General features: G+C 35.8%; 3 protein-coding genes and 2 pseudogenes across 3 annotated transcripts; 1 reads left to right on the plus strand and 4 right to left on the minus strand.

The window, feature by feature from the left end:
• Nucleotides 1-1,352: 1,352 nt before the first annotated feature.
• On the minus strand, nucleotides 1,353-3,590 carry LOC108992555. Its single transcript, XM_018967147.1, has 4 exons — nucleotides 2,873-3,590; nucleotides 2,568-2,651; nucleotides 1,676-2,515; nucleotides 1,353-1,519 (listed from the first exon to the last, which is right to left on the minus strand). Exons 1-4 carry the CDS (start codon nucleotides 3,588-3,590, stop codon nucleotides 1,353-1,355), a joined length of 1,809 nt encoding a protein of 602 aa, XP_018822692.1.
• Nucleotides 3,591-3,700: 110 nt separating this feature from the next.
• Nucleotides 3,701-4,255, minus strand: LOC108992556. The gene has a single exon (XM_018967149.1). It carries the CDS (start codon nucleotides 4,253-4,255, stop codon nucleotides 3,701-3,703), a length of 555 nt encoding a protein of 184 aa, XP_018822694.1.
• Nucleotides 4,256-9,970: 5,715 nt separating this feature from the next.
• Nucleotides 9,971-10,538, minus strand: LOC108991310 (annotated as a pseudogene).
• Nucleotides 10,539-20,721: 10,183 nt separating this feature from the next.
• Nucleotides 20,722-22,660, plus strand: LOC109016878 (calmodulin-7). The gene is made up of 2 exons (XM_018999236.2): nucleotides 20,722-20,906; nucleotides 21,904-22,660. The coding sequence occupies exons 1-2, from the start codon at nucleotides 20,831-20,833 to the stop codon at nucleotides 22,275-22,277; spliced, it is 450 nt and encodes a 149-aa protein (XP_018854781.1). The 5' UTR covers nucleotides 20,722-20,830; the 3' UTR covers nucleotides 22,278-22,660.
• Nucleotides 22,661-23,483: 823 nt separating this feature from the next.
• Nucleotides 23,484-24,668, minus strand: LOC118348962 (annotated as a pseudogene).
• Nucleotides 24,669-25,493: the final 825 nt, after the last annotated feature.

Raw genomic sequence — 25,493 nt, forward strand, 5'->3', positions numbered from 1 at the left:
CAAAAGGCTACTAACCCTCACACACTAGGCATAATAGTGTGTATCGGCCAATAGAAAGTGATATTTAATTGAAATATTTTTAGGCTTGAATGACTTTTCATAAGAAATGGAATAGCTTATGTATGAAATTTAATAGTATGGTGTAACTGTTTACTGATTATTAGATACACTATTGTATTTAATATTTTGAATGTCTAGGTTGAAGATGATGAAGCTGCAAAGCGGGACACTACTCAAGAAGGAGAGAAAGATGTTTAGTAGCATTGGGTTGGGTCTTTTTTATTAAGTTTTAGTTTGCCTTGCGTTTTGTTAAACTGTTTGATAAAAATGATGGGCTTTTGTTTATGTATTTTGAAAAAGCATTTTGTAAACATGATGGATCTTCGTAACACGTAAATAGTTATGGTTTTAATGTGTAACTATTGTGACAATTTTTATATTTTTGACAAGCATCTTATTTTGAGCTTTGAAAACTATGAAAAAGTCCCTTTTATTTAACGTTAGACTTTATATTATTTATGTATAAAGCGAATGTACAACAAAATGAGGAGTGGTTGTTTTTTTTTTTTTTTTTTAAATAAAACCTCCTCATTCATTCAAATATCAGTGTTTACAATGCAATAATCTCTCAGTAAACAATCTGAGATACAAACTGATATATCTTCTATCCATATCTTTTCTAAATCTATGTGTAATGCTTCTTTAGCAAGAGTATGTGCTACTGTATTTGTATTTCTATTTGCAAACTTCACTGACCAGTTAGGCCACTCCTTCATCTGAACCTTCAAATCTTCAATAATGCTACCAAAATAAGATAAGTCTTCAGTTTGGCTGTTCACTGCATTAACAACCACCTGAGCATCTCCTTCTATTATCACTTTGTTAAATCTTAGATCCTCACATAACTCCATTGCTTTCCTTAATGCCCAGCCCTCAGCTATAGCAGGTTGTTCCACAAAGTTTTTCGACTCACAACAAGCTGCCATCACCTCCCCCCTATCATTTCTGATTACCACCCCTAAACCCACCTTCCTTTGTTTCACATCTAAAGCTGCATCCCAATTGGCCTTAAACCAATTCACACTAGGTGGACTCCAACTATGAACCACATCTCCTATATTTGCTTGCTGTCTAATTTCAGTTATCTTCAAAATTGAAGACTGATACTCTTCTAAGTTCTCTCTAGCTGCACTAATCACATATGTGTTACTTAGAAGCTTGCTTTCAAACACAAATGTATTTCTCCGAAGCCATAACCCTCTCATAACTACAGCAACTTCCTCCATATCAGCAAGTGAGAGCTTCTCTGCTAGCACTTCCAGTAAACCAAGTAGATCCCCTTCTCCCACCCTCTATTTCTGAACTGATTTGACAGATCCTGACCATACATCATTTGCAGCAGGACATTGCCAAAGAACATGTAGAACTGTTTCTTCCTCTTGCAAACATATAGGGCATCTAGCATCTTCCACAATCCTCTTCGTCATCAAGTTTTTCCTGGTAGCTAATAGATTATTCCCTGCCTTTTAAAGGAAATTTTTTGTAATGCCAGAAATGTTCAGTCCCCAAATACTCTTCCAAAGCTTTCCCAGGCCATTATGTTCTGAGGGTTCTCCTCTTGAGGCTCTTGATCTAGATTCCTCCAAGTAGTAGGCAGATTTAACACTAAAAATACCTTTCTTAGAAGGTCCCCAAATCATTCTATCACCCACGTCCCTCTTACTTAAAGGGATACTGATTATCATATCAGCCTCTTCCTCAGAAAAGATTGATTTTATGAAACCCTCATTCCATACCTTCCTTCCCTCAAGCATAAGGTCCTTAACTTTAACACAAGTATTCAGAAAAGGATTAGGAGATTGGACACTGAAAGAAGATGGTGTTGGCAACCACCTTTGACCCCATATATTAATCATTTGGCCATCCCCCACCCTCCACCTTAGTCCTTCCTTAAGCAGGTCTAAAGAACTCCATATGCTTCTCCATATTTGAGATGGAACTCTGCCTAACTTTGCTTCCAACAGGGATGAACTTCTGAAATATTTTCCCTTGAAAATGGTGGCAACCATAGAGAATGGGTTTTGAAGTATTCTCCATGCTTGCTTAGCCAGGAGTGCTATATTAAAACTGGCCAGATTTCTAAAGCCCAAACCTCCATCCTCTTTTGACTGGCTCATTCTCTCCCAGCACCTCCAGATAATACCACTGGAATTCTTCTGACTTTTCCACCAAAATCTGGACAGCATTACATTGATCTCTTTACACAGCCTTTTAGGTAACATGAAGACACTCATAGTATAAGATGGAATTGCTTGTAGGACAGCTTTTATCATAACTTCCTTTCCCGCCCCTGACAAGAAGAAATTCTTCCAATTGCTAATCTTTTGACAAACGCTATCTTTTAAGCTTCTAAATGTGTTATACTTTGATCTACCTACCATAGTAGGTAGACCCAAGTACTTATCATAACTGCCTTGCACAATAGCTCCACCTTCCAAAAGAATCTTCCTTTTATCTTCCAAAGAAGTATTAGAACTGAAAAGTCTTCTCCTTATTTAGAAATTGACCTGAGACTTTTTCATATATGAGCAATGAATCCTGCATCTTCCTCCATTCTTCCACCGAGGCTCTACCAAAAAGGATGCAATCATCTGCAAAGAGCAGATGATTTACTCTTAATTCGTGCCTAACTATTGAGATACCCTTTGTGTTCCCCCTAAGATCTGAGTTGTTGAGTAATGAACTCAAACCCTCTGACACAAAATGAATAGATAAGGGGATAGAGGATCCCCTTGTCTAAGACCCCTTGAGGGCAATAACACATCTCCTAGTATACCATTTATTAACACAGAAAAAGAGACTGAACTAATACATTTCAGAATTAAGTTTGTCCACTCATCACAAAACCCAAGCCTTTTCATAACAACAGTCACATAAGGCCACTCAATTCTATCGTAAGCCTTAGATATATCCAGTTTGATAGCCATACTGCCTTCTTTACCCTTCTTGCTCACCTTCATCGAATGTAAAACCTCATAAGCCACCATAACATTATCAGTTATGATCCTACCAGGGATAAAGGCACTTTGATTGGCTGAAATAGTTGCTGACAGCACTTCTTTGAGTCTGTTTGCTATCACTTTGGAAGCCATTTTGTAAATCACATTACATAGGCTGATAGGCCCATATTCAGTAACCAATTTAGGATCCTTAGACTTGGGAATCAAGACAATGAACGTGTGGTTTACTGAAGAGAAAGGGGTTTTACCATTTAGCAAATCTAAGACTGTCAAGCACACCTTATCCCCCACTGTTGCCCAATGATTTTGGTAGAAACAAGCACCAAAACCATCAGGACCTGGTGACTTCAAAGGAGCCATGCTTTTGATAGCAACTTCTATCTCCAACTTGCTAAAAGGTCTACTTAATCTTTCATTCATCTCACTTGTCACCCGAGGTACTATATTCTGTAGACACTTCTCCATAGCAGCTGTGTTAGGGTTTGAGGTAGAAAACAACCTCTCAAAATAAGATCTGAAATCTTCATCAACTTCCACCTGACCCCTGAAGACTCCACCTCGATCATCCATCACTTGGCTAATGCTGTTTTTTCTTCTTCTTTGATTTGCACAAGCATGAAAAAATTTTGTATCCCTATCACCCGAGGCATACCAATTCCTTTTGGCCCTTTGCCTCCACTTCAGGTCTTCCTCCTCCAACAAACTCCCAACCTCTCTTTGCACCCTTTTAATCTCTGCTGAGTTGTGCCTCCCCTCATCATCTTGTAGCTTCTTAAGGTATTCTGTTTTTCTTTAATAACTTTCACCCTGTTAACTTTGTTCTGGTTGTTCCACATCCCAAGTGCCTTGCTGCAATTATCCAACAGATTCATGAAATTTATAGGCTGCTCACCCCTCTCCTCCCTTCTATCCCACTCTCTTCTAATAACCCCTTCACATTCTTCATCTTTGGCCCAACCAGCCTCATATCTAAATACTTTCTTGCTTCTCCAGATATTTCTACCTTTCTTACTCGAAAACAATAGCAAAGGCCTATGATCTGAACATCTTCCTGCTAATACCTCCACCCAGTAATCTTTGTGCAGATGTGCCCACCTTGGAATGGCCACTGCCCTATCCAACCTTTCTTTTGTAAAGGTGTCATCCTCATGTTTATTACTCCATGTAAACTTGTTCCCTCTCCACCCAAGATCAGAAAGATTCCCTTTCTCCAAAGCTGACCTAAATCTCTCCATCAGTTTTTCCTGTCTTGGATTTCCCCCCACCTTCTCATCATTGGTTGCAATTTCATTAAAGTCCCCAATTACACACCACCCTTAGTTCTCCTTAGGCTTTAAGGACTCAAAAAAATCCCAGGCTTCGGCTCTTTTAAAAGCTTCTGGCTGCCCATAATAACATGTGAGAATCCAACTATCCTTATCTTCTTCCTCAACAATCTTCACATTTATATACCTTTGTGTGTAGTTAATGACTTCAACTTTAACCACATTGTTCCATAATAAAGCTAAACCCCCCCCTTCTCCCTGCTGACTCCACCACAAAACACCCTTCACATTTTAATTTTTTCTTCAAATAATCAAATCTTTCTGCTCTTAGTTTAGTCTCCATCAAAAAGACTAAATCGGGTCTCTTATCCTCCATCATGTGGTAAAGGTCCTGAACTGTCCGAGGGTTCCCAAGCCCTCGGCAGTTCCAACTTAGGATTTTCATTGGGATTGGCAGGGCTGTTGAACAGCCTCTGCCAACTCTTGGTGAAGTTCCATCCCTCTTCCTTCAAGATCTAATCTGCCTTTCTTATGCTTCCCACTCTCCCCTTCTCCTACTTCTATCTCATCTTTTGATCTTTTTCTAGTTAAACAGACATCCTTTTTAACCACTACCTGTTTCTTCTCTCAAGCTTTCCTCTTCCACCCTCCTCTTGTCAATGGTTTCCCATCCAACAGTTTTGGTCCACCCCCAACCCCTACAACTTTAAGCCCTTGCTCCTTTTCCCCTTCTACCACCTGTGTGTCTTTTCCAACTTCCACCTCTTCTCCTACACTACCCTCTCTCCCAGTCCCTACACCTCTATCCTCTTCTCTCATCCCAGATAGCAAATCCCCACTGACTTCCTCCCCCCTATCTTTTTTATATCCCTTCCCAAACCCCTCGTCTCCCACATTTGAATGAGCACTACTTCCCCCCCTCCTTCTGTCCTGCAAACCTTCTCTATCCTTCACTCTAGAACCAGATCTAGCCTCAGCCCTCAACCACGACCCATATTGCTCCTTTTGTTCCCCTTCCCCTCCACATCCTAATTTACCATGAACCATACATCCACAAGCAAGACAGATTCTAGGCAATTTTTCATACTTTAAAGGAATCCACATTTTTTCTCCTTTAACATTAATAAATCTACCTCGAGCCAAAGGTTTGTGGATATCTAACCTGATTTGGACTCTCAAGAATCTTCCCCATCCACTGCCATCTGAATTCACATCCATTTCCTCCACCTCGCCAATAGTTTTCCCTATTTTCTTCCCATGGTCCTCATTCATACAGCCAAGAGGCATATCATGCATTTGGACCCAGAAGCTTTCTTGCTCAAACTTCAGACTCTGTGGTGGTGTAAATTCCTCGAACATCTTCAGTACAAGTAGGTGCGAATCAAATAACCACGGTCTCCCACTCCATACTTTTTGCTTATCTACATGGTTTGCAAACATAAGGGTGAACACGTTATTTCCCACCTCAGTTAACTTTGCTGGCTTGCTGATTCTCCAAACTTTCATCATTGTTGATTCAACAACTTCCTTCCTAATACTTCACTCCATACAGATTTTACCAACCAAACTACACTCCCCTTTATATTGGATTTCCTCTGTAACCGATTCATCAATGGCTATTTCTATCCCTTCCTCCTCCGTCAAACAGAGTCTCTCCCATTTCTTCTCTACCTCATCCATTTCCCACCCTACTCCTCCGATACAATTCTGCCAGAGCCTCCGATATTTCCGTTCTACCACCCTGTTTCTAGTTACCAGTGCTATCCCCGTACCTTTCCTCCTGCTACAGCCACCGTGAACACCGTACTATCTGTTACAAACCAGCTATCGCCTGCCACCCATTACCTAACCGTTAGGAACTCTAAGTGGTCCCCCATTTGCTTCACCTCATACTCCCTCCCGAGAATAGAGAGAAGAATATGAGGAGTGGTTGTTACAATCCCATACACATGCCATAACTAAGAAGAAACTTATGGAGGTATATAACATATGGTTATTAAGCATAAATGTCAACAAGTTACATGTTGTATTAATGGATAGATTATATGAAATGATTATCATAATAATTCTATAATGCATAGCTACATTTTATTTATTTTTCATTTTTTTTTCTCTTTTATGTAATTTTAATTATTTGTATCCCATTTATAATTATTTAGGCCGAAATTTAGAAATGTGTAATGTGGTAAAACTTGAGAAATAACTCAAATCGGTTCCAGCTCGTAAAATATTACAAGTAAAACTTGAAAAATAACTTGTCTCATCCCAAGCTCATATTTTGACTGACTTAAGCTTGACTCAACTTGGCTCGGTCCCAACTCGACGTCAAGGAATTTGAGTCAAGCTTGATTCAATTACAACCCTAAAGATGTTCAGACGACAAATAGATTGTTGAAGTGTATGTACATGGCTTGCTAGTCATAAGCAAGTAACAGGAACACACGCGGGGGATTTGGGGAGGCATTAAGAATAGAGAAATTATATTTGAAGTATTAAGGTGTATAAGTTCCGCACAATTCTTTTGAGAAGAAATTGAGACTCACATAAAAAAATATTTTTTAATAATAGACTCTACATTTTTTCAAAATGAATGCTCAATATTTATAAACTTTAAGACTGTGTCTAGAAACTATTTTTTAGAATACTCCCATAATAAGGGATGAATCTCAACCCGTTAAAATGTGAATTTAGGGTATCATCCAAGAAGTTCTTTGGTTTCATGGAAGAGGAAGCCAAAACCAAATCAGAAAAAAAGCAATGCATCCTGGAGATTGAAACACCACATGCTCAACTACTTCAGCTCAGCGGCAAATTGTCACGCTCATCAAATTCATTTCATGAGCCATAGATTTGTGCAACGCAAGTAGTTAAAGTTTAGAAGAGGGAGAACTTTGAGGGCAAAGGAGTATAAGTGCAATGTGCATATATGGAGTGAGAAATACTTTAACCATTTTATAAAAATAAATTTATAAATTAACATATTTTAATGTGATAATTAAATTATAAAATTATTTTTATTTATCGACTAACATTTCTATATGGAGGAGGTGATGCTTTCGCAGGGAAGGGCGTGAGGGCCGGCGTGCTGCTTCGCCTCCTGCGAACGATCGTTGCCAGCAAATGTCCAGTAAAGGTCCAATCGTCGTGGACTCGTGGGTCGTGCGAAATGCGAGAGTACCCGTTTTTCTTTAAAAATTATAGTAAAATTAAAATGATAGAGAGAATTTTATATTATCTATTTAAAATAAATTTAAATATATTTATAATAAGTTAAAAAAATTATAATTTATGCGTATAAAGAAGTATTGAGTTAAAAAATATTATAGGTCTTACGTGTAAAAAAATTTTAAATTAAGATGAGTTTACTGATTTAAGAGTTGAGAAATTATAATTGCAGTTGTGAGTATGTAAACGATATATAATCATTTTAAAAATAAATAAATAAATATGAGATCCATATGAAAATAAATTTATTTTTTAATAATAGATTTCACTCTTTTTCAAAGTGATTATATGGCATTTGCGTATATCACGATTATATATAATATTATTTTTAATAGTTTAGTATTTAGAAAATAGAAAGTAAAAACTAGACTGAACTTAATGGATAGTGATAGATTTACTATTTTATTACTATCCATCTACTATTTAAGTGTATTTCAAGTTTTTTTATTTTTTTATTATTTGTTTTAAGTACTTTTTTAACATCCTTAATTATTAAGAAAAAATTTAAAAAATATATCAAATTTATTAATTCTCACTTCATTAATCATTAAATAAAATTAAAAATTAAAAAAATTAAATACAAAAACAAATAATAAATAAATAATAATAAAATAGTAACAATCATTCGAACTCAATATAGTCTAAATTCCAAACCAAACTAAACGAAGATGAGAAGTAGAAGAGACGTGGAATATTCAACCAGTACCACCCGTGAGTATGGGGGACCAGCTAACCAGGTTTGAAAATTCCTGCATGCCCTGGAATGATTAAAATATGGAAGTATTGTTGGGATATAAAAGGCCTGATGGGAGAAAAAGGCAAGCATGGCCCAATCTCATTGGTAGGCAAGACCAGGCAAAGAGGATGGTACAAATGGATTTAGCAAGATGGCCATAGGAGAATCTAAGGACGTACCCAAATGGTGTAGTTGAGCAACCAACCCGCGGGCAAACGGTCACTGCTCTCAACAATTAGGAGCATGAAACATTATAAAAGTTGTGGCATGAAACATTACCCCGGTTCGGTCTATGCCTAATCTACCAAATTTCAGTGACTGATTGTCTACATGCGCCCCACCACGCTACTCTCCAACCACCAATCTACTGCCATGAAGCAAAACTGTGGTGAAAATATCGGCCCGTGATCCACAAGCACAGCTTGTCTGGCGTGTGGTTAACACGTGCCGTCGTGTCAAAATGTATCCAACGGCTACAACGCACCTTACCAACAGTTTCACCATCCCAAGATCTCTTAGCTCTGACCCACCCCATCTCATTATCATTGGTGCATGGACTCCACATGCTATCACAAGCAGTTCATGAAGAAACTCGATCGGCAACGGTCTAGGCCAATCAATGCCAGTCTTCCTAATATATTCCTGCTTTCCCTAACCTAAGATCTTGAGGCAAGAAATACGAGTCTCTTCTGTGAACATCTCGGGACAACAAACTACAGTGCATCATCAGCACCCACAGCCTCCAATGCTGAAAACACAGTTCGCACAACTATGCGAACTATAAAAAAATTGTTATTTAAGACAGCGTCCTCTTTGTAGGGAATGGATGGAGACCAAGTTTGCGGTTCTAAAATTAGATTTTTTTCCACTTTTGTACTGTGTTTGTTGTAGCGAAATGTTTGTTGAGGAATCTCATCCCCTCCTCACATATTTTGATTTCCTTTTGTTAATGAAATGTATGCTTGATTAGAAAAAAATAATAATAAATAATTAAAAAAAAACCCCACAAGCAACATAAATCCAATCTGGCATGGTAGGTGAACAACAATTAAATGTAAATGAAAGCGGATTCTCACAGTTCATGAAGAAGCGACATAAATCCAACCTAGTAAAGGGGAACGGCGGTGGGCATAATGAGTGAAACCATGTTAAATGAAATTACTTAAAGTCAAATTGTTACGTTGACTTTGGCCCGAATGGCACCACCCCTAGTTAATAACCCATATAAAATAATCCCTTCAGTTTATCATCTTCTTCAAATATGTGCTCAAACAACCTAGCTTACCATTAATAATGAAGGGCCACCCTATCTTTGTAAAGCAATAAAAGCTAGCCTAACCTTAAGGCATTGGGTAGGCATCAGCACCCCGTTCATGGTCTTTAAGACTTTGCAAAGACCTATGTTTTTGGCAAACACTAATTAATCTTCGCAGTATTAACAGCCAGCCAACTTGACATTACTGCGTATTAGCAAGCCCTTCAAGCAACCAAGAATCATTACTAAGTGTTCGAGAACATTATAAACACATGATAATGCCCAGAATACAGATCTCTCGACAGTCATGGACCACAAATCCATGGGTGCTAAGCCTAGAATATTAGATTCCCTCTGAGCTTAAAAATGCCCAGAATACAGATCTCTCGACAGTCATTCTGCCTCCTTTTCTTTTTTAGGTTATAGAAAAAGATTATTTTCATTAGGGTTTTTGATGGAAGTAGAATGATCACATACCCATCATCACCTTGACATACTCCTCATAGTTTATATGGCCATCACCATCAACGTCTGCCTCCATTATCATCTCATCCACTTCTTCATCAGTGAGCTTCTCCCCGAGATCAGTCATCAAAGGCAGAGCTCAGCAGCAAAGATGAACCCATTCTGATCCATGTCAAAGAATCGGAATGCCTCTTGAAGATCCTCCTCCGAATTAGTGTCTTTCATCTTCCTGGCCATGAGGTATAGACACTCAGTGAAGTCGATGGTGCCGTCGCCGTCGACATCAGCATCGACCTCATTGATCATGTCCTGGAGTTCTGCTTCAGTTTGGTTATGGCCTAGCAACCTCATCACAGTCAGAAGCACATAAAAAATGAGATCCATATAAATCTTTAGAAACAACGAACTAGTCCATAAGAACTAGATCTGACACACAAACCAAAAAGAAACAACCTTCAGATTCATCAAGATGACAGAGATACTGAGAGAGACGGACAGTCGCCATCCTTATCAAACATGCTGAAGGCATCCTTGAACTCAAAGATCTGGTCGTCGGTGGGTTGGTCCGCCATTCTTGTTCTTCTTCCATCTCTAGAATTCGATGCTTGCTTTTATCTTTTTCGAAGGTGGAGAAAACAATATATAAGAAAACTACTTTGCCTCCTACTTTAACTGCTCAAAGTATCTCTTGACTAATTATTATTATTATTATTATTATTATTATTTTATTTAGTGATTAAGGAAGTTATTTTTAAGTGTATTATGTATTTTTTTATTTTTAAAAAATATTTAAGTATATTTAAAAAATCTGAATAGAAAGATGAAAAAAAAAATGAAAAAATATTATCGGTTAAAATGAGCGGGCTACTCTTCGTAGAGCAGAACGAATAGAGAGTAAAGAGATGGAACTGCAAAGAGAGAGCAACTTTCTTTTTAGGAATATTTTATTAGTAACCCTTATATTTTGTACTCTGAAATCCACATTCGACAAATTTGTGAATAATAGTGAGATAATATGAGTCAACATATTTTATTAAAATTTAGAAAATAAGAGAAAATTTTGAATAAAAATATTGAAAAGTTAAAATATTATTAAAATATAAATCTCTAATATTATTATTATTATTATTATTATTATTATTATTATTATTATTATTATATCAAAACAACTTCATTAACAAAACCCACGTTCAAATGTTTATCAGTCCAAATGACTTAAGAAATAAACTTTGAGATGACCTCCACCATACAAAGATATCATCCACATTCCAAGCATATCTAGCAAGCTTATGAGATGCCTCATTGTCTATTTAGGCCACATGTAGAATTGTGCATCTTGGAAATTTATGCAACAATCCCCGAATGTCTTTTGTGAGATTGTCTAGCAGTGCTCTTGATTCACTAGCTCTTTGGATTTCTTGGTTCATCAAAAGACAATCACTTTCTAATAAGCTCACTAAGTCAAAGGTGAGAACACAGCTACAAACCGCTTAGCATTGCTAGAATTACTTCCTAATAAGCTCATACACACACGGTTGTCTGAAATAAAACAATCATTTTATCGGCGTGATGGAAATGAGATTTGGCAAGAAAATCAATCGTCGAAAATAAATAAATCAAATCAATAATGAAAAAATAAAATAAAATAAATGAAATAAAACTTGAAGCAGTTCCACTTATTCATTATCTTAAGGACCAAACAAGATAAACTTTTTTGACCAAGTATATCTCAATAACTCCAAAAAATCATGTAGTTGAATTCCTCATCAGTTTATGTATACATAACATCACGATCGTGAGAGTGTCGTTGTAAAAAAAATGTATTATAGAAAGCAGTAAATGAAGAATATCTGTAAAAATGAAAACATGCATCAATAACAAGACAGATCAATCTCTTCAAAATTTTTCAACGTTGCTAATTTATCATTAAAACACAAAACAACAAATTTCGACAGCATAGAAACGGCATGAGACACAGCATAATAGGAAGAATAAAGTAGAGCATGAATACTTACAAATACTTGAAGGTTCTAGAAGCGGTGACTCAGCACAACAGAAAGGAAAAGGCACGATGGAATTCTCTGGACTACTCTTGTAACAAATTCTGTTATGAAATATTCTCAAAACTGGAATATTCCTCCGACATATAATAAGTCTCTATAAAGGACGTTGCAACGTCTACAGAAGATCTTTACCGAAATCGTCTACCGATCACTACAAATCTTTTTTTAATATTTTTTATCTTAGCTTTCACTATTTTTTTAAACCATTTAAATGTTTTTTAAAAATAGAAAAAAAAATCCCATATTCATTTAAAAACACTTACTTAATCATGAAGTAAAAAAATTAAAAAATATTTCGGTAAAGAATTTCGTTGGATATCTTCTGTGCGAATAGTGTTTTCCTTCTATAAATATGCTGCGATACTATGTGATTTCAATTATACAAAAACTGACCTAAAAAAGGTCTCAATGAAATGAAATTTGTCTATTCAAGAATTTCTTCATACAGTAAACATGCGTTCATTCTCTTCATCTTAACACCCCACAACAAGCACATCTCATGTTCCTATAGCCGTATGATCTTTACCAAATAGTGTGAAATAAAGAACAAACGCATAATTTCCACGAAACAAACATATGATTGATGGCAACATTATTCCTCGTCTAAATAACATTGTCAAAGTGTAGGCTCACTAAAACCTTTTAGAAATTTTCTTTCTTCCCTATCATCCAAACAGTAAACACATATGAGATTCAATTTCCTACCTCATTGATCTCTTTTCTTCCCACCCAATATCTTTCCCCCAGCAAGTAAACAGTAAATAATTATAATCTCATATGACTCAGTTCATGCACGATATCCAAAAAGGGAAACATAGAACAACGAAGATAGTGGAATTCTTGGATGCAAATAAAACTGAAGGTTTAGAACCATGGAACCGGGAAAAATTAAGGTAACAAGAAAATAAGAATAAAAGAATCGAAAAAATACAAAAAAATGGAAGAGACATGATACAAAAGCGCATAGAAAATGAGATCCATATAAATCCTTAGAAACAACCAACTAGTCCATAAGAACTAGATCTGATACACAAACCAAAAAGAAACAGCCTTCAGATTCATCAACAAGGCAGAGATACAGGGAGAGATGGACCGTCGCCATCCTTATCGAACATGCGGAAGACAACCTTGAATTCAAGGATCTGGTCGTCGGTAGGTTGGTCAGCAATTCTTGTTCTCCTCCCATCTCGAAAATTCGCTGCTTGCTTTTGCCTTTTTCGAAGGCAGATAATACAATATACGAGAAAATTACTTTGCCTCCTACTTTAAGCGCTCAAAGTACCTCTTGACTAATTATTATTATTATTATTATTATTATTATTATTATTATTATTATTATTATTATTTTATTTAGTGATTAAGGAAGTAATTTTAAGTGTATTAACGTGTTTTTTTATTTATAAAAAATATTTAAATATATTTAAAAAATAGGAATAGAAAAATGAAAAAATACTATCGGTCAAAATGAGCAGGCTACTCTGCGTAGAGCAGAACGAATAGAAAGTACAAAGGTGCAACTACAAAGAGAGAGCAACTTTCTTTTGAGGAATATTTTATTAGTAACCCTTATGTTTTGTACTCTGAAATCCACATTCGACAAATTTGAGAATAATAGTGAGATAATATAAATGAACATATTTTATTAAATTTTAGAAAATAAGAGAAAATTTTGAATAAAAATATTAAAAAGTTAAAATATTATTAGAATCTAATTCTCTAATATTATTATTATTATTATTATATCAAGACAACTTCCTTAAGAAACCCCACGTTGAAATGTTTATCAGTCCAAATGATTAGAGAAATAAACTTTGAGAATGACCTTTACCATACAAAGAGATCGTCTACATTCCAAGCATATCTAGCAAGCTTATGAGATGCTTCAATGTCTATTTTGGCCATATGTAGAATTGTGTCCCTTGGGAATTTATGCATCAATCCTCGAATTTTTTTTGTCAGATTGTCCAACAGTGCTCTTGATTCACCAGCTCCTTGGATTTCTAGGATTGTCAAAAGAGAATCACTTTCTAATAAGCTCATTTAGTCAAAGTTGAAAACACAACTACAAGCCCCTTAGTATTGCTAGAATCACTTTCTAAAAAGCTCATACACACACGGTTTTCTGAAATAAACCAATCATTTTATCGACGTGATGGAAATTAGATTTGGCAAGAAAACCAATCGTCTAAAATTAATAAATAAATAAATGAAATAAAACATTAAGCAGGTCCACTTATTCTTTATCTCAATTATCAAACAGGGTAAACTTCGTTGACCAAGTATATTTCAATAACTCACAAAAACCGTGTAGTTGAATTCGTCATCAGTTTAAGTATGCATAACATCACGCCCGTGAGCGTGTTGTTGTAAAAAAAATGTATTATAGAAACCAGAAAATGAAGAATATCTGTAAAAATGAAAACATGCAGCAAGAACAAGACAGATCAGTCTCTTCAGAATTTTTCAACGTTGCTAATTTATCATTAAAACGCAAAACAACAAATTTCGACAGCATAGAAACGACATGCCACACCGCATAATAGGAAGAATAAAGCAGAGCATGAATACTCACAAATACTTGAAGGTTCTAGAAGCGGTGATTCAGCACAACAAAAAGGGAAATGCACGATGGAATTCTCTGGACTACTCTTGTAACAAATTCTGTTATGAAATATTCTCAAAACTGGAATATTCCTCCGACATATAATAAGTCTCTATAAAGGACGTTGCAACGTCTACAGAAGATCTTTACCGAAATCGTCTACCGATCACTACAAATCTTTTTTTAATATTTTTTATCTTAGCTTTCACTATTTTTTTAAACCATTTAAATGTTTTTTAAAAATAGAAAAAAAAAATCCTATATTCATTTAAAAACACTTACTTAATCATGAAGTAAAAAAATTAAAAAATATTTCGGTAAAGAATTTCGTTGGATATCTTCTGTGAGAATAGTGTTTTCCTTCTATAAATATGCTGCGATACTATGTGATTTCAATTATACAAAAACTGACCTAAAAAAGGTCTCAATGAAATGAAATTTGTCTATTCAAGAATTTCTTCATACAGTAAACATGCGTTCATTCTCTTCATCTTAACACCCCACAAAAAGCACATCTCATGTTCCTATAGCCGTATGATCTTTACCAAATAGTGTGAAATAAAGAACAAACGCATAATTTCCACGAAACAAACATATGATTGATGGCAACATTATTCCTCGTCTAAATAACATTGTCAAAGTGTAGGCTCACTAAAACCTTTTAGAAATTTTCTTTCTTCCCTGTCATCCAAATAGTAAACACATGAGATTCAATTTCCTACCTCGTTGATCTCTTTTCTTCCCACCCAATTTCTTTCGCCCAGCAAATAAACAGTAAATAATTATAATATCATATGGCTCAGTTAATGCACGATATCCAGAAAGGGAAACATAGAGCAACGAAGATAGTGGAATCCTTGGATGCAAATAAAACTTAAGGTTTAAAACCATGGAACCTGGAAAAATTAAGGTAACAAGAAAATAAGAATAAAAGAATACAAAAAATACAAAAAATGGAAGAGACATGATACAAAAGCGAAGAGAAAATTAGATCTATATAAATCCTTAGAAACAACGAACTAGTTCATAAGAACTAGATCTGACACACAAACCAAAAAGAAACAGCCTTCAAATTCATCAACAAGGCAGAGATACAGGGAGAGATGGACCATCGCCATCCTTATCGAACATGCGGAAGGCAACCTTGAACTCAAGGATCTGGTCGTCGGTGGGTTGGTTCGCAATTCTTGTTCTCCTCCCATCTCGAAAATTCGTTGCTTGCTTTTACCTTTTTCGACGGCAGAGAATACAATATATGAGAAAACTAATTTGCCTCCTACTTTAACTGCTCAAAGTACCTCTTGACTAATTATTATTATTATTATTTAGTGATTAAAGAAGTTATTTTAAGTGTATTAACGTGTTTTTTTATTTTTAAAAAATATTTAAATATATTTAAAAAATGTGATTAGAAAAATGTACAAAAAAATGAATAAAATACTATAGGTCAAAATGAGCAGGCTACCCTGCATAGAGCAGAACGAATAGAGAGTACAGAGGTGGAACTGCAAAGAGAGAGCAACTTTCTTTTTGGGAATATTTTATTAGTAACTCTTATGTTTTGATCTCTGAAATCCACATTCAACAAATTTGTGAATAATAGCGAGATAATATGAGTCAACATATTTTATTAAATTTTAGAAAATGAGAGAGAAAATTTTGAATAAAAATATTGAAAAGTTAAAATATTATTATAATATAATTCTCTAATATTATTATTATTATTATATCAAGACAACTTCCACAAGAAACCCTACGTTGAAATGTTTATTAGTCCAAATGACTTAAGAAATAAACTTTGAGAATAACCTCCACCATACAAAGAGATCCTCCACATTCCAAGCATATCTAGCAACCTTATGAGATGCTTCATTGTCTATTTTGGCCGTATGTAGAGTTGTGCGTCTTGGGAATTTATGCATCAATCCTTGAATGTCTTTTGTGAAATTGTCCAGCAGTGCTCTTGATTCACCAGCTCCTTGGATTTCTTGGGTCGTTAAAAGAGAATCACTTTCTAATAAGCTCATATAGTCAAAATTGAAAACACAGCTACAAACCCCTTAGCATTGCTAGAATCACTTTCTAATAAGCTCATTTAGTCAAAGTTGAAAACACAGCTACAAACCCTTTAGCATTGCTAGAATCACTTTCCAAAAAGCTCATACACACACGGTTGTCTGAAATAAACCAATCATTTTATCGACGTGATGGAAATGAGATTTGGCAAGAGAACCAATTGTCTAAAATAAATAAATTAATAAATAAATGAAATAAATATTGAAAAAATAAAATAAAACTTTAAGCAGATCCACTTATTCTTTTTCTCAAGGACCAATCAGGGTAAACTTCGTTGACCAAGTACATTTCAATAACTCACAAAAACAATGTAGTTGAATTCGTCATCAGTTTATGTATGCATAACATCACGCCCATGAGCGTGTTGTTGTAAAAAAAATGTATTATAGAAACCAGAAAATGAAGAATATCTGTAAAAATGAAAACATGCAGCAAGAACAAGACAGATCAGTCTCTTCAGAATTTTTCAACGTCGCTAATTTATCAATAAAATGCAAAATAACAAATTTCGACAGTATAGGAACGGCATGCGACACCCCATAATAGGAAGAATAAAAGCAGAGCATGAAGACTCACAAATACTTGAAGGTTCTAGAAGCGGTAACTCAGCACAACAGAAAGGGAAAGGCACGATGGAATTCTCTGGACTACTCTTGTAACAAGTTCTGTTATGAAATATTCTCAAAGCTGGAATATTCCTCTGACATGTAATAAGTCTATATAAAGGATCTTGCTACATCTACAGAAGATCTCTACCGAAATCTTCTACCGAACACTAAAAAGCTTTTTTTAATATTTTTTATCTTAGCTTTCACTATTTTTTTAAACCATTTAAATGTTTTTTAAAAATGGAAAAAAAAATCACATATTCGTTTAGAAACACTTACTTAATCATGAAGTAAAAAAATTAAAAAATATTTCGGTAAAGAATTTCGTTGGATATCTTCTGTGAGAATAGTGTTTTCCCTCTATAAATATGTTGCGATACTATGTGATTTCAATTATACAAAAACTGACCTAAAAAATGTCTCAATGAAATTAACTTTGTCTGTTCAAGAATTTCTTCATACAGTAAACATGTGTTCATTCTCTTCATCTTAACACCCCACAACAAGCACATCTCATGTTCCTATAGCCGTATGATCTTTACCAAAATTGTGTGAAATAAAGAACAAACGCATAATTTCTAACGAAATGAACATATGATTGATGACAACTTTATTCCTCGTCTAAAGAACATTGTCAAAGTGTAGGGTGACTAAAATCTTTTAGAAATTTTCTTTCTTCCTTGTCTTCCTAACAATAAACACATCTGAGATTCAATTTCTTACCTCGTTGATCTCTTTTCTTCCCACCCAATTTCTTTCCCCAACCAAGTAAACAGTAAATAATTATAATTTCATATGGCTCAGTTCATGCACGATATCCAGAAAGGGAAACATAGAGCAACGAAGATAGTGGAATCCTTGGATGCAAATAAAATTTAAGGTTTAGAACCATGGAACCGAGAAAAATTATGGTAACAAGAAAATAAGAATAAAAAAATACAAAAAATGGAAGAGACATGACACAAAAGCACAGAGAAAATGAGATCCATATAAATCCTTAGAAACAACAAACTAGTCAATAAGAACTAGATCTGACACACAAAAGAAAAAGAAACAGCCTTCAGATTCATTAACAAGGCAGAGATACAGGGAGAGATGGACCGTCGCCATCCTTATCGAACATGCAGAAGGCATTCTTGAACTCAAGGATATGGTCGTCGGTGGGTTGGTTCGCAATTTTTGTTCTCCTCCCATCTCGAAAATTCGCTGCTTGCTTTTACCTTTTTCGACGGCAGAGAATACAATATATGAGAAAACTACTTTGCCTCATACTTTAACCGCTCAAAGTACATCTTGACTAATTATTATTATTATTATTATTTTATTTAGTGATTAAGGAAGTTATTTTAAGTGTATTAACATGTTTTTTATTTTTAAAAAATATTGAAATATATTTAAAAAATGTGAATAGAAAAATGTACAAAAAATTGAACAAAATACTATCGGTCAAAATGAGCGGGCTACTCTACATAGAGCAGAACGAATAGAGAGTACAGAGGTGGAACTGCAAAGAGAGAGCAACTTTTTTTTTAGGAGTATTTTATTAGTAACTCTCATGTTTTGTACTCTGAAATCCACATTCAACAAATTTGTGAATAATAGTGAGATAATATGAGTCAACATATTTTATTAAAGTTTAGAAAATAAGAGAAAATTTTGAATAAATATATTGAAAAGTTAAAATATTATTAGAATATAATTCTCTATTATTATTATTATTATTATTATATCGAGACAACTTCCTTAAGAAACCCTGCGTTGAAATATTTATCAGTCCAAATGACTTGAGACATAAACTTTGAGAATGACCTCTACCATACAAAGAGATCCTCCACATTCCAAGCATATCTAGCAAGCTTATGAGATGCTTCATTGTCTATTTTGGCCGTATGTAGAATTCTGCATCTTGAAAATTTATGCATCAATCCTCGAATGTCTTTTGTAAGATTGTCCAACAGTGCTCTTGATTCACTAGCTCCTTGGATTTCTTGGGTCGTCAAAAGAGAATCACTTTCTAATAAGCTCATTTAGTCAAATTTGAAAACACAGCTACAAACCCCTTAGCATTGCTAGAATCACTTTCTAAAAAGCTCATACACAAACGGTTGTCTGAAATAAACCAATCATTTTTTCGATGTGATGGAAATGAGATTTGGCAAGAAAACCAATCGTCTAAAATAAATAAATCAAATCAATAATAAAAAAATAAAATAGTGAGTTTTGCATTACGAGTTCTAGGTTACTTGTTCTGATAGTGCCGCAAGTTGAACCTTACAAAATAATTAGCATTAGGATTTTAAGAGTTTAGGGTTCATATTATAAAGTTTAAGAAAATTTCTTTTAAAATAATTTAATTCAGTGTGGTTTAAATTAGGACAATGCTAAGGTACACCCCAAACATGCACACAGGTGCAAATCGATTTTTTACTCTTTTTTTTTTTCCTTTTTCTTTTAAACAATTCAATTTATAAAAGAAAAATGATTTGTGTATAAATTAGGATGCTGTGTTTTTTAAAAATGACTAAGGGCTCGTTTGGAAACTTATGATAAATATCTATGAATAAAAGTGAAATAGCTTGAATTAGAATGCTTTATTGCATTTGGAAAAATGAAGAAAAAATTGAATAATAGTAGAATAAAGTTATAAAAATGTTTAAATATAATTTTTCAATATTACTTTTATTTTGAAATTTGAAAAAGTTATATTGCTTTTTATATTTTATTTGAAAGTTTGGAAAAGTTATGTAGCATAACTTGAGTTTTGTGTTTGAATATAGATAACGATTAGATGAAAAATTTAAAAATTTAAAATTGAAAAGCGTTGTATTTTAGTGATGTTTGGAAAGGAAAATCCGAGAATAACTCAGTGTCCAAACTTGGCCTAAATCCACAAAAACGCATTTTCTTAAAAGAAAAATTCTTTTTATCAGTTACTATTTATTATTTTATATTGTAAAAATAAATCTTCATATTTTATATAAAAAAAAAACTATAAGTTTGGACGGATATAAAAGTAAAGGAAAATTCTATATACTATTTTACTATTCTATTTTTATTCCATTAAATATGATGTGATATATATATCACTATTAATTGATTATTTATTGTATTTTTTTTTTATTATTTAATGATGATGAATATGTCATATATTATTTAATATAATTAAAATAAAATTAGAGTGTGGTATATAATATTAAATTATGGATAAAATTTCTGTTAATTCTTTTGTTTTTTTTAATAATTTTGGAAGAATCTAATACTATACCCAAGGGTGCACAGGCCATTCATGGACCCTACGCTTCTGGGTCTTGATCTATTTGATCATCCTTGATCTTCTACGTGGCAGGCATCTAGTAGATCTTTTCGTCAATACTTGGTTGATGAAAACGTTAATCTCTGTTTGTCCATATAGAACGGCAGCTTTTCTACTTTCATCCTCCCTTTCTTTTCTTTCTATTAGAAATATCCTGCGGCTTACAAAAAGACAAGAAAGCACCGAATTTTCCAGAGGAAGAATGGCGGACCAACTCACCGATGACCAGATCTCTGAGTTCAAGGAGGCCTTCAGCTTGTTCGACAAGGATGGCGACGGTCGGTCTCTTTCTCTCTCCCTGTATGGATGAATCTGATGTTTATTTCCTTTTGGTTTGTGTCAGATCTAGTTCTTATGAACTTGTTCGTTGTTTCTAAGGATTTATGTGGATCTCGTTTTATCTGCGCTTTTGTATCATGTATCTACCGTTTCTATGTTCTTTATCTTTCTTTTTTTTTAACCTTCATTTTATTTGGTTCCATAGTAATAAACCTTAGTTTTTCTTTCCGTCTTAAGGATTTCTCTCTCTTCGTTTCTCTATGTTTCCCTTTCTTGTACCGTGTCTGATCTGAGCTGTTTTAATTGATAATTATTCACCGTTTGCTAGCTGGGGGAAAAATTGAGTGGGAAGAAAAGAGATCAACGATGTAAGAGATTGAATCTCAGATGTGTTTATTGTTTGGAAGACAACAATTTTCTTAAAGGTTTTAGTCACCCGACACTTCGGCATTTATTCTTTAAAAGAGGAAAGAGTTGCGGAGATCATGCGGTTATAGGAACATGAGATCTGCCAGTGTGCCCATGTTGTTCCTATGCTGTCGAGATTTGTTGTATTGTGGTTTATTGATATATAGCAGTGTTCGAAAGATTTGAAGAGACTATCTGCCTCGTTCTTGCTGCATGTTTTTTCATTTTCACAGATTCATTTACTGCGTAACCTGATACATTTATTTTTAACAACACGCTCACGGGCGTGATATTGTGCATAAAAAATTGATGTTCCATGATCGATTGGGTGCCTCTTTCAGATGAATAATTCAAGGGCACGTGTGATCTTGCACTTTCAATTTCATTGCTTTACACTTTGGATGACTGGTGTTCTTGTTAAATTTCACTTGTATTGTGTTGAAACTTCTATTAGGTGTTAAAAATGGTAGGTATATTTCAGACAGTGGTGTGGGTGATTGGCAACTTGGCAAGTTAGCCTCTGAGTTTGGTGGTAGATAATCTGACAAGAATAATTTGAAATTTATCTTTGAGCTTAATGATTTGCAGGTTGCATCACTACCAAGGAGCTTGGGACTGTGATGAGGTCGCTCGGCCAGAACCCAACTGAAGCAGAGCTCCAGGACATGATCAATGAGGTTGATGCCGATGGCAATGGGACCATTGACTTCCCTGAGTTCCTAAACCTCATGGCCAGGAAGATGAAAGACACTGACTCAGAGGAGGAGCTTAAAGAGGCCTTCCGGGTTTTTGACAAGGATCAGAATGGGTTCATCTCTGCTGCTGAACTGCGCCATGTGATGACCAATCTTGGGGAGAAGCTCACTGATGAGGAAGTCGATGAGATGATCAGGGAGGCTGATGTAGATGGTGATGGCCAGATAAACTATGAGGAGTTTGTCAAGGTGATGATGGCCAAGTGATCAGTCTGTCTCCACCAAAAACCCTAATGAAAATTATCTTCTTTTATAACCCCAAAAAAAAAAAAAAAGGGCTTAGAACAGGGTTGACAATATGATGCGCGTCCTTCCAGTTAACCTCAATCTTCATTTTCATCCGCCTTTACAGGGAGTATAGTGTTAGTAGTATGTTCTGCTGGTGGTGGTGGTGGAAGAAGAATGTTCTATTTCTATCCTTAAGATTGTCTTGCGAGTCTTTGCAGTTTTTGTCCCCTTTTTTATTTGTTTCTTTGAGTTGGCTTGTGAACCTGATTTACCTGGACGATTCAATGTTCATTGTTGATTGAATGACTTCTTGAATCGGTGGTACTCCTTTTATATCTCAGGATCCAAATTAAGATAGTCTCCATAAGAAGTGTGTGATGACATGAAATTGTTCGGTCTGGTTTGATTTTACAAATCTTGGAAACTATCTCGTTTCATCTTATCTTGTTTTAATATTTAAATACTATTTGAACATAAATATTTTTCGTGAATATTCTTTTGATTAATTGGTAACACTTTAATTTTTAACTGAGAACCAAGGATTGAATTTTCCCTTTTATAATGTATAAAAGGAGAAAAAAGACATAAATATTTTTTAATTCCAAATTTTTTATTAAATTGTTAGATAATTACTTAATTATTATAATTTTTTAAAATTTTTAAATAAAATATAAAAAATAATTTAAAATTTTTAAATTTTTAAAACAAAAATTAATATTAAAAAATTATATTTTATATTTTTTTAAATTTTAGAATTATATTTTTTTCTATTTTTTAAATTTACATAAAATATTTTACTTAAATTACTTTGCTATTATTTATTTATTTTTCATCCCATTACAAACAAGCGAGGCGGCTTGACAATTGGTGAGTTTCTAAGCTCGGAGGGAATCTAGAATTCCGAGCTTAGCACCCTTGGATTTGTGGTACATGAACTCTCAAGAGATCTATTCAGGGCTTGACCATGTATTGTCACTGAGGAAAGAAGTCTAAGGTGTATAGGGTTTTACACCTAGTGACATTTGTGCATTTATTTTACCAAGTAGGTACCAAGTAAAGCCAGTTTAATGGGTTTTTTACCTTTTTATTCCGTTTTTGTTTGTAGTTGCTTAGACATTCTGGAATTCTACGAGTTCTCCAATAGGAAAATAGTATCTCGTTTTTCTTCCTATGTCACTCCGGCATTCAAGCTTTTTTCCTTTCTTTTTTGAAAATCATACGCGCATCTCCCATTTCGTCTTTCCATTTCATCTTCACGCCGAGCAATGTGAATCCCAAGACCACGGAGTTGAGCATGAGCCCCAGCTCACCCACTCGCACACCCCGATCATACAATTTTCCCCTCTGGACCCTTCCCGATTGTCCCTCTGTACACCTATTTCCCCATCCAATCTACCATGCAATCCAGTTGAGACGTCACCAGAAGTAGAATCCTCATTGGCCTTTGTAACCCCTTGAAAGCACTCCACATTTTGCCAAAAAAGGGTACCCTAGATGACTCCGCCACCCTTTCCTCCTCCTTTCCGGCGGCATTTTCCGGCTTTGGTTGCGAAGAAAGTGCTCTTTCTTTCACTGGAGTGAGAGCCATGATGGTTACCACCTAGAGCAACACAATGGAAAGGAAGAAGCAGCTCTTGAGGTTTGTGTATGTTGTCAGAGAGATCAGCCAGAAGGGAGTAGCAAGGGCCCCGCAACATGTTGTTGGAGACGTCAAGAACCCAAAAGCCTACTATGAAGAGGTGGTCGAGGTCTGCAGCTTAATCAATGAGAAAGACCGCTATCGCTACGAAGTAGGCCACAACCGCTATGAAGGGACGGCGGTGACCAAAGTGAGTCACTGGACTCGCCACGACGCAACGGTCGAACACCAATCCCTTGAGTTGTCGACCCAATAGTCGATCACAGTGGACTCTCCCAGCGGGCTCACCCTGACTCTCCCAGCGGCTCACCCAAACTCTCCCAGCAGACTATCCCAAAGGACATTCCCAGGGTGCTCACCCGAGCTCTCCCAGCGAGCTCACCCAAACTTAGCTAGTGGGCATATACCGAACTAACGGGCATGCATGGACTTCCCCAATGGGCACGTCCGGACTCTACTTAGTGGGCACATCCGGACTATTTTAGTTGAGCCTTAACAATAACACATCTCCAACCTTTGCTGCGCTCCGATAGAGTAATTTAGCACGGAGAAGCTCCTCGTGTCACAAGCCAGTCCCTCGGCTAGCCACGATGCATTGACTAAGGTTCACAGCCAGTCGGAGACGAGTCACTTGACTCACCGACCTTCATGCAATGCAAGGTCGCAATGCATTGGCTAAGCGCCAAAGCCTCTCTAGGTTTCCCCTTCACAGCCAGTTGGACACAAGTCATTTGCTTACCGACCTTCGTACACCATAAACCCAGTCCCTCGGTTGGCCACGATGCATTGGCTAAGGGCTAGGGCCTCCCGAGCTCTGCCCCTTCACAACAAGTTGAGCACAAGTCCCTTTACTTACCGACCTTCATGCTACAAGTTGAGTCTCTAGACTCACCACGGTGCATAACCACTACCAGTGGGTCACATTCGGGAATGAAACTTTGGAGTTAACAGGCCTCCAAGCTCCATAACTGCCTAACGCAGGTTACCTTTGAGAACAAGCCGACGGGCTTGGAAACCGCCTAAAGTGGACCAAGGGGGTCGACGGACCCTCTGACCGCTTTGCTTGGGTTACTTCACACAGACTCCAACACTAACAACAAATTGAAAACAAAGGCATCAAATGAACATGCACTTTACAAAACACAACAAACATTTGAGCTCCGTGCTTGCCACATCCGAGCTTCGCGTTCGAACCTCACGCAGTCAAGCCAGCCTCTTGTTGCATTCGGGCTCTGCGCTTGCAACATACACGATTGAGCCAGTCTCCTGCCACATTCGAGCTCCGTGCTTGCACCATACACGGTCGAACCGATCTCCCGCCACATTCGAGCTCCTCGCTCGCATCATACATGGTCGAATACACCCCCCACCTAAATTCGCCCTTGGATGTGCTTATTACTTAACAAAAGCAGATTATTTTGTTTTCTTGTTGACGAGTTTTGTGGCATATTTTATCTTAAAAACTCTCAAGGCCTTTCGTTAGAACAAATTGCCCTTAAAAATCGCGGGCTTCTATAGAGGGATAAAATGCCACAGCCCATGGTTGGGCCCAAGCC

Source organism: Juglans regia, chromosome 7, assembly GCF_001411555.2.
Source record: "Juglans regia cultivar Chandler chromosome 7, Walnut 2.0, whole genome shotgun sequence".
Taxonomy (NCBI): Eukaryota; Viridiplantae; Streptophyta; class Magnoliopsida; order Fagales; family Juglandaceae; genus Juglans; species Juglans regia.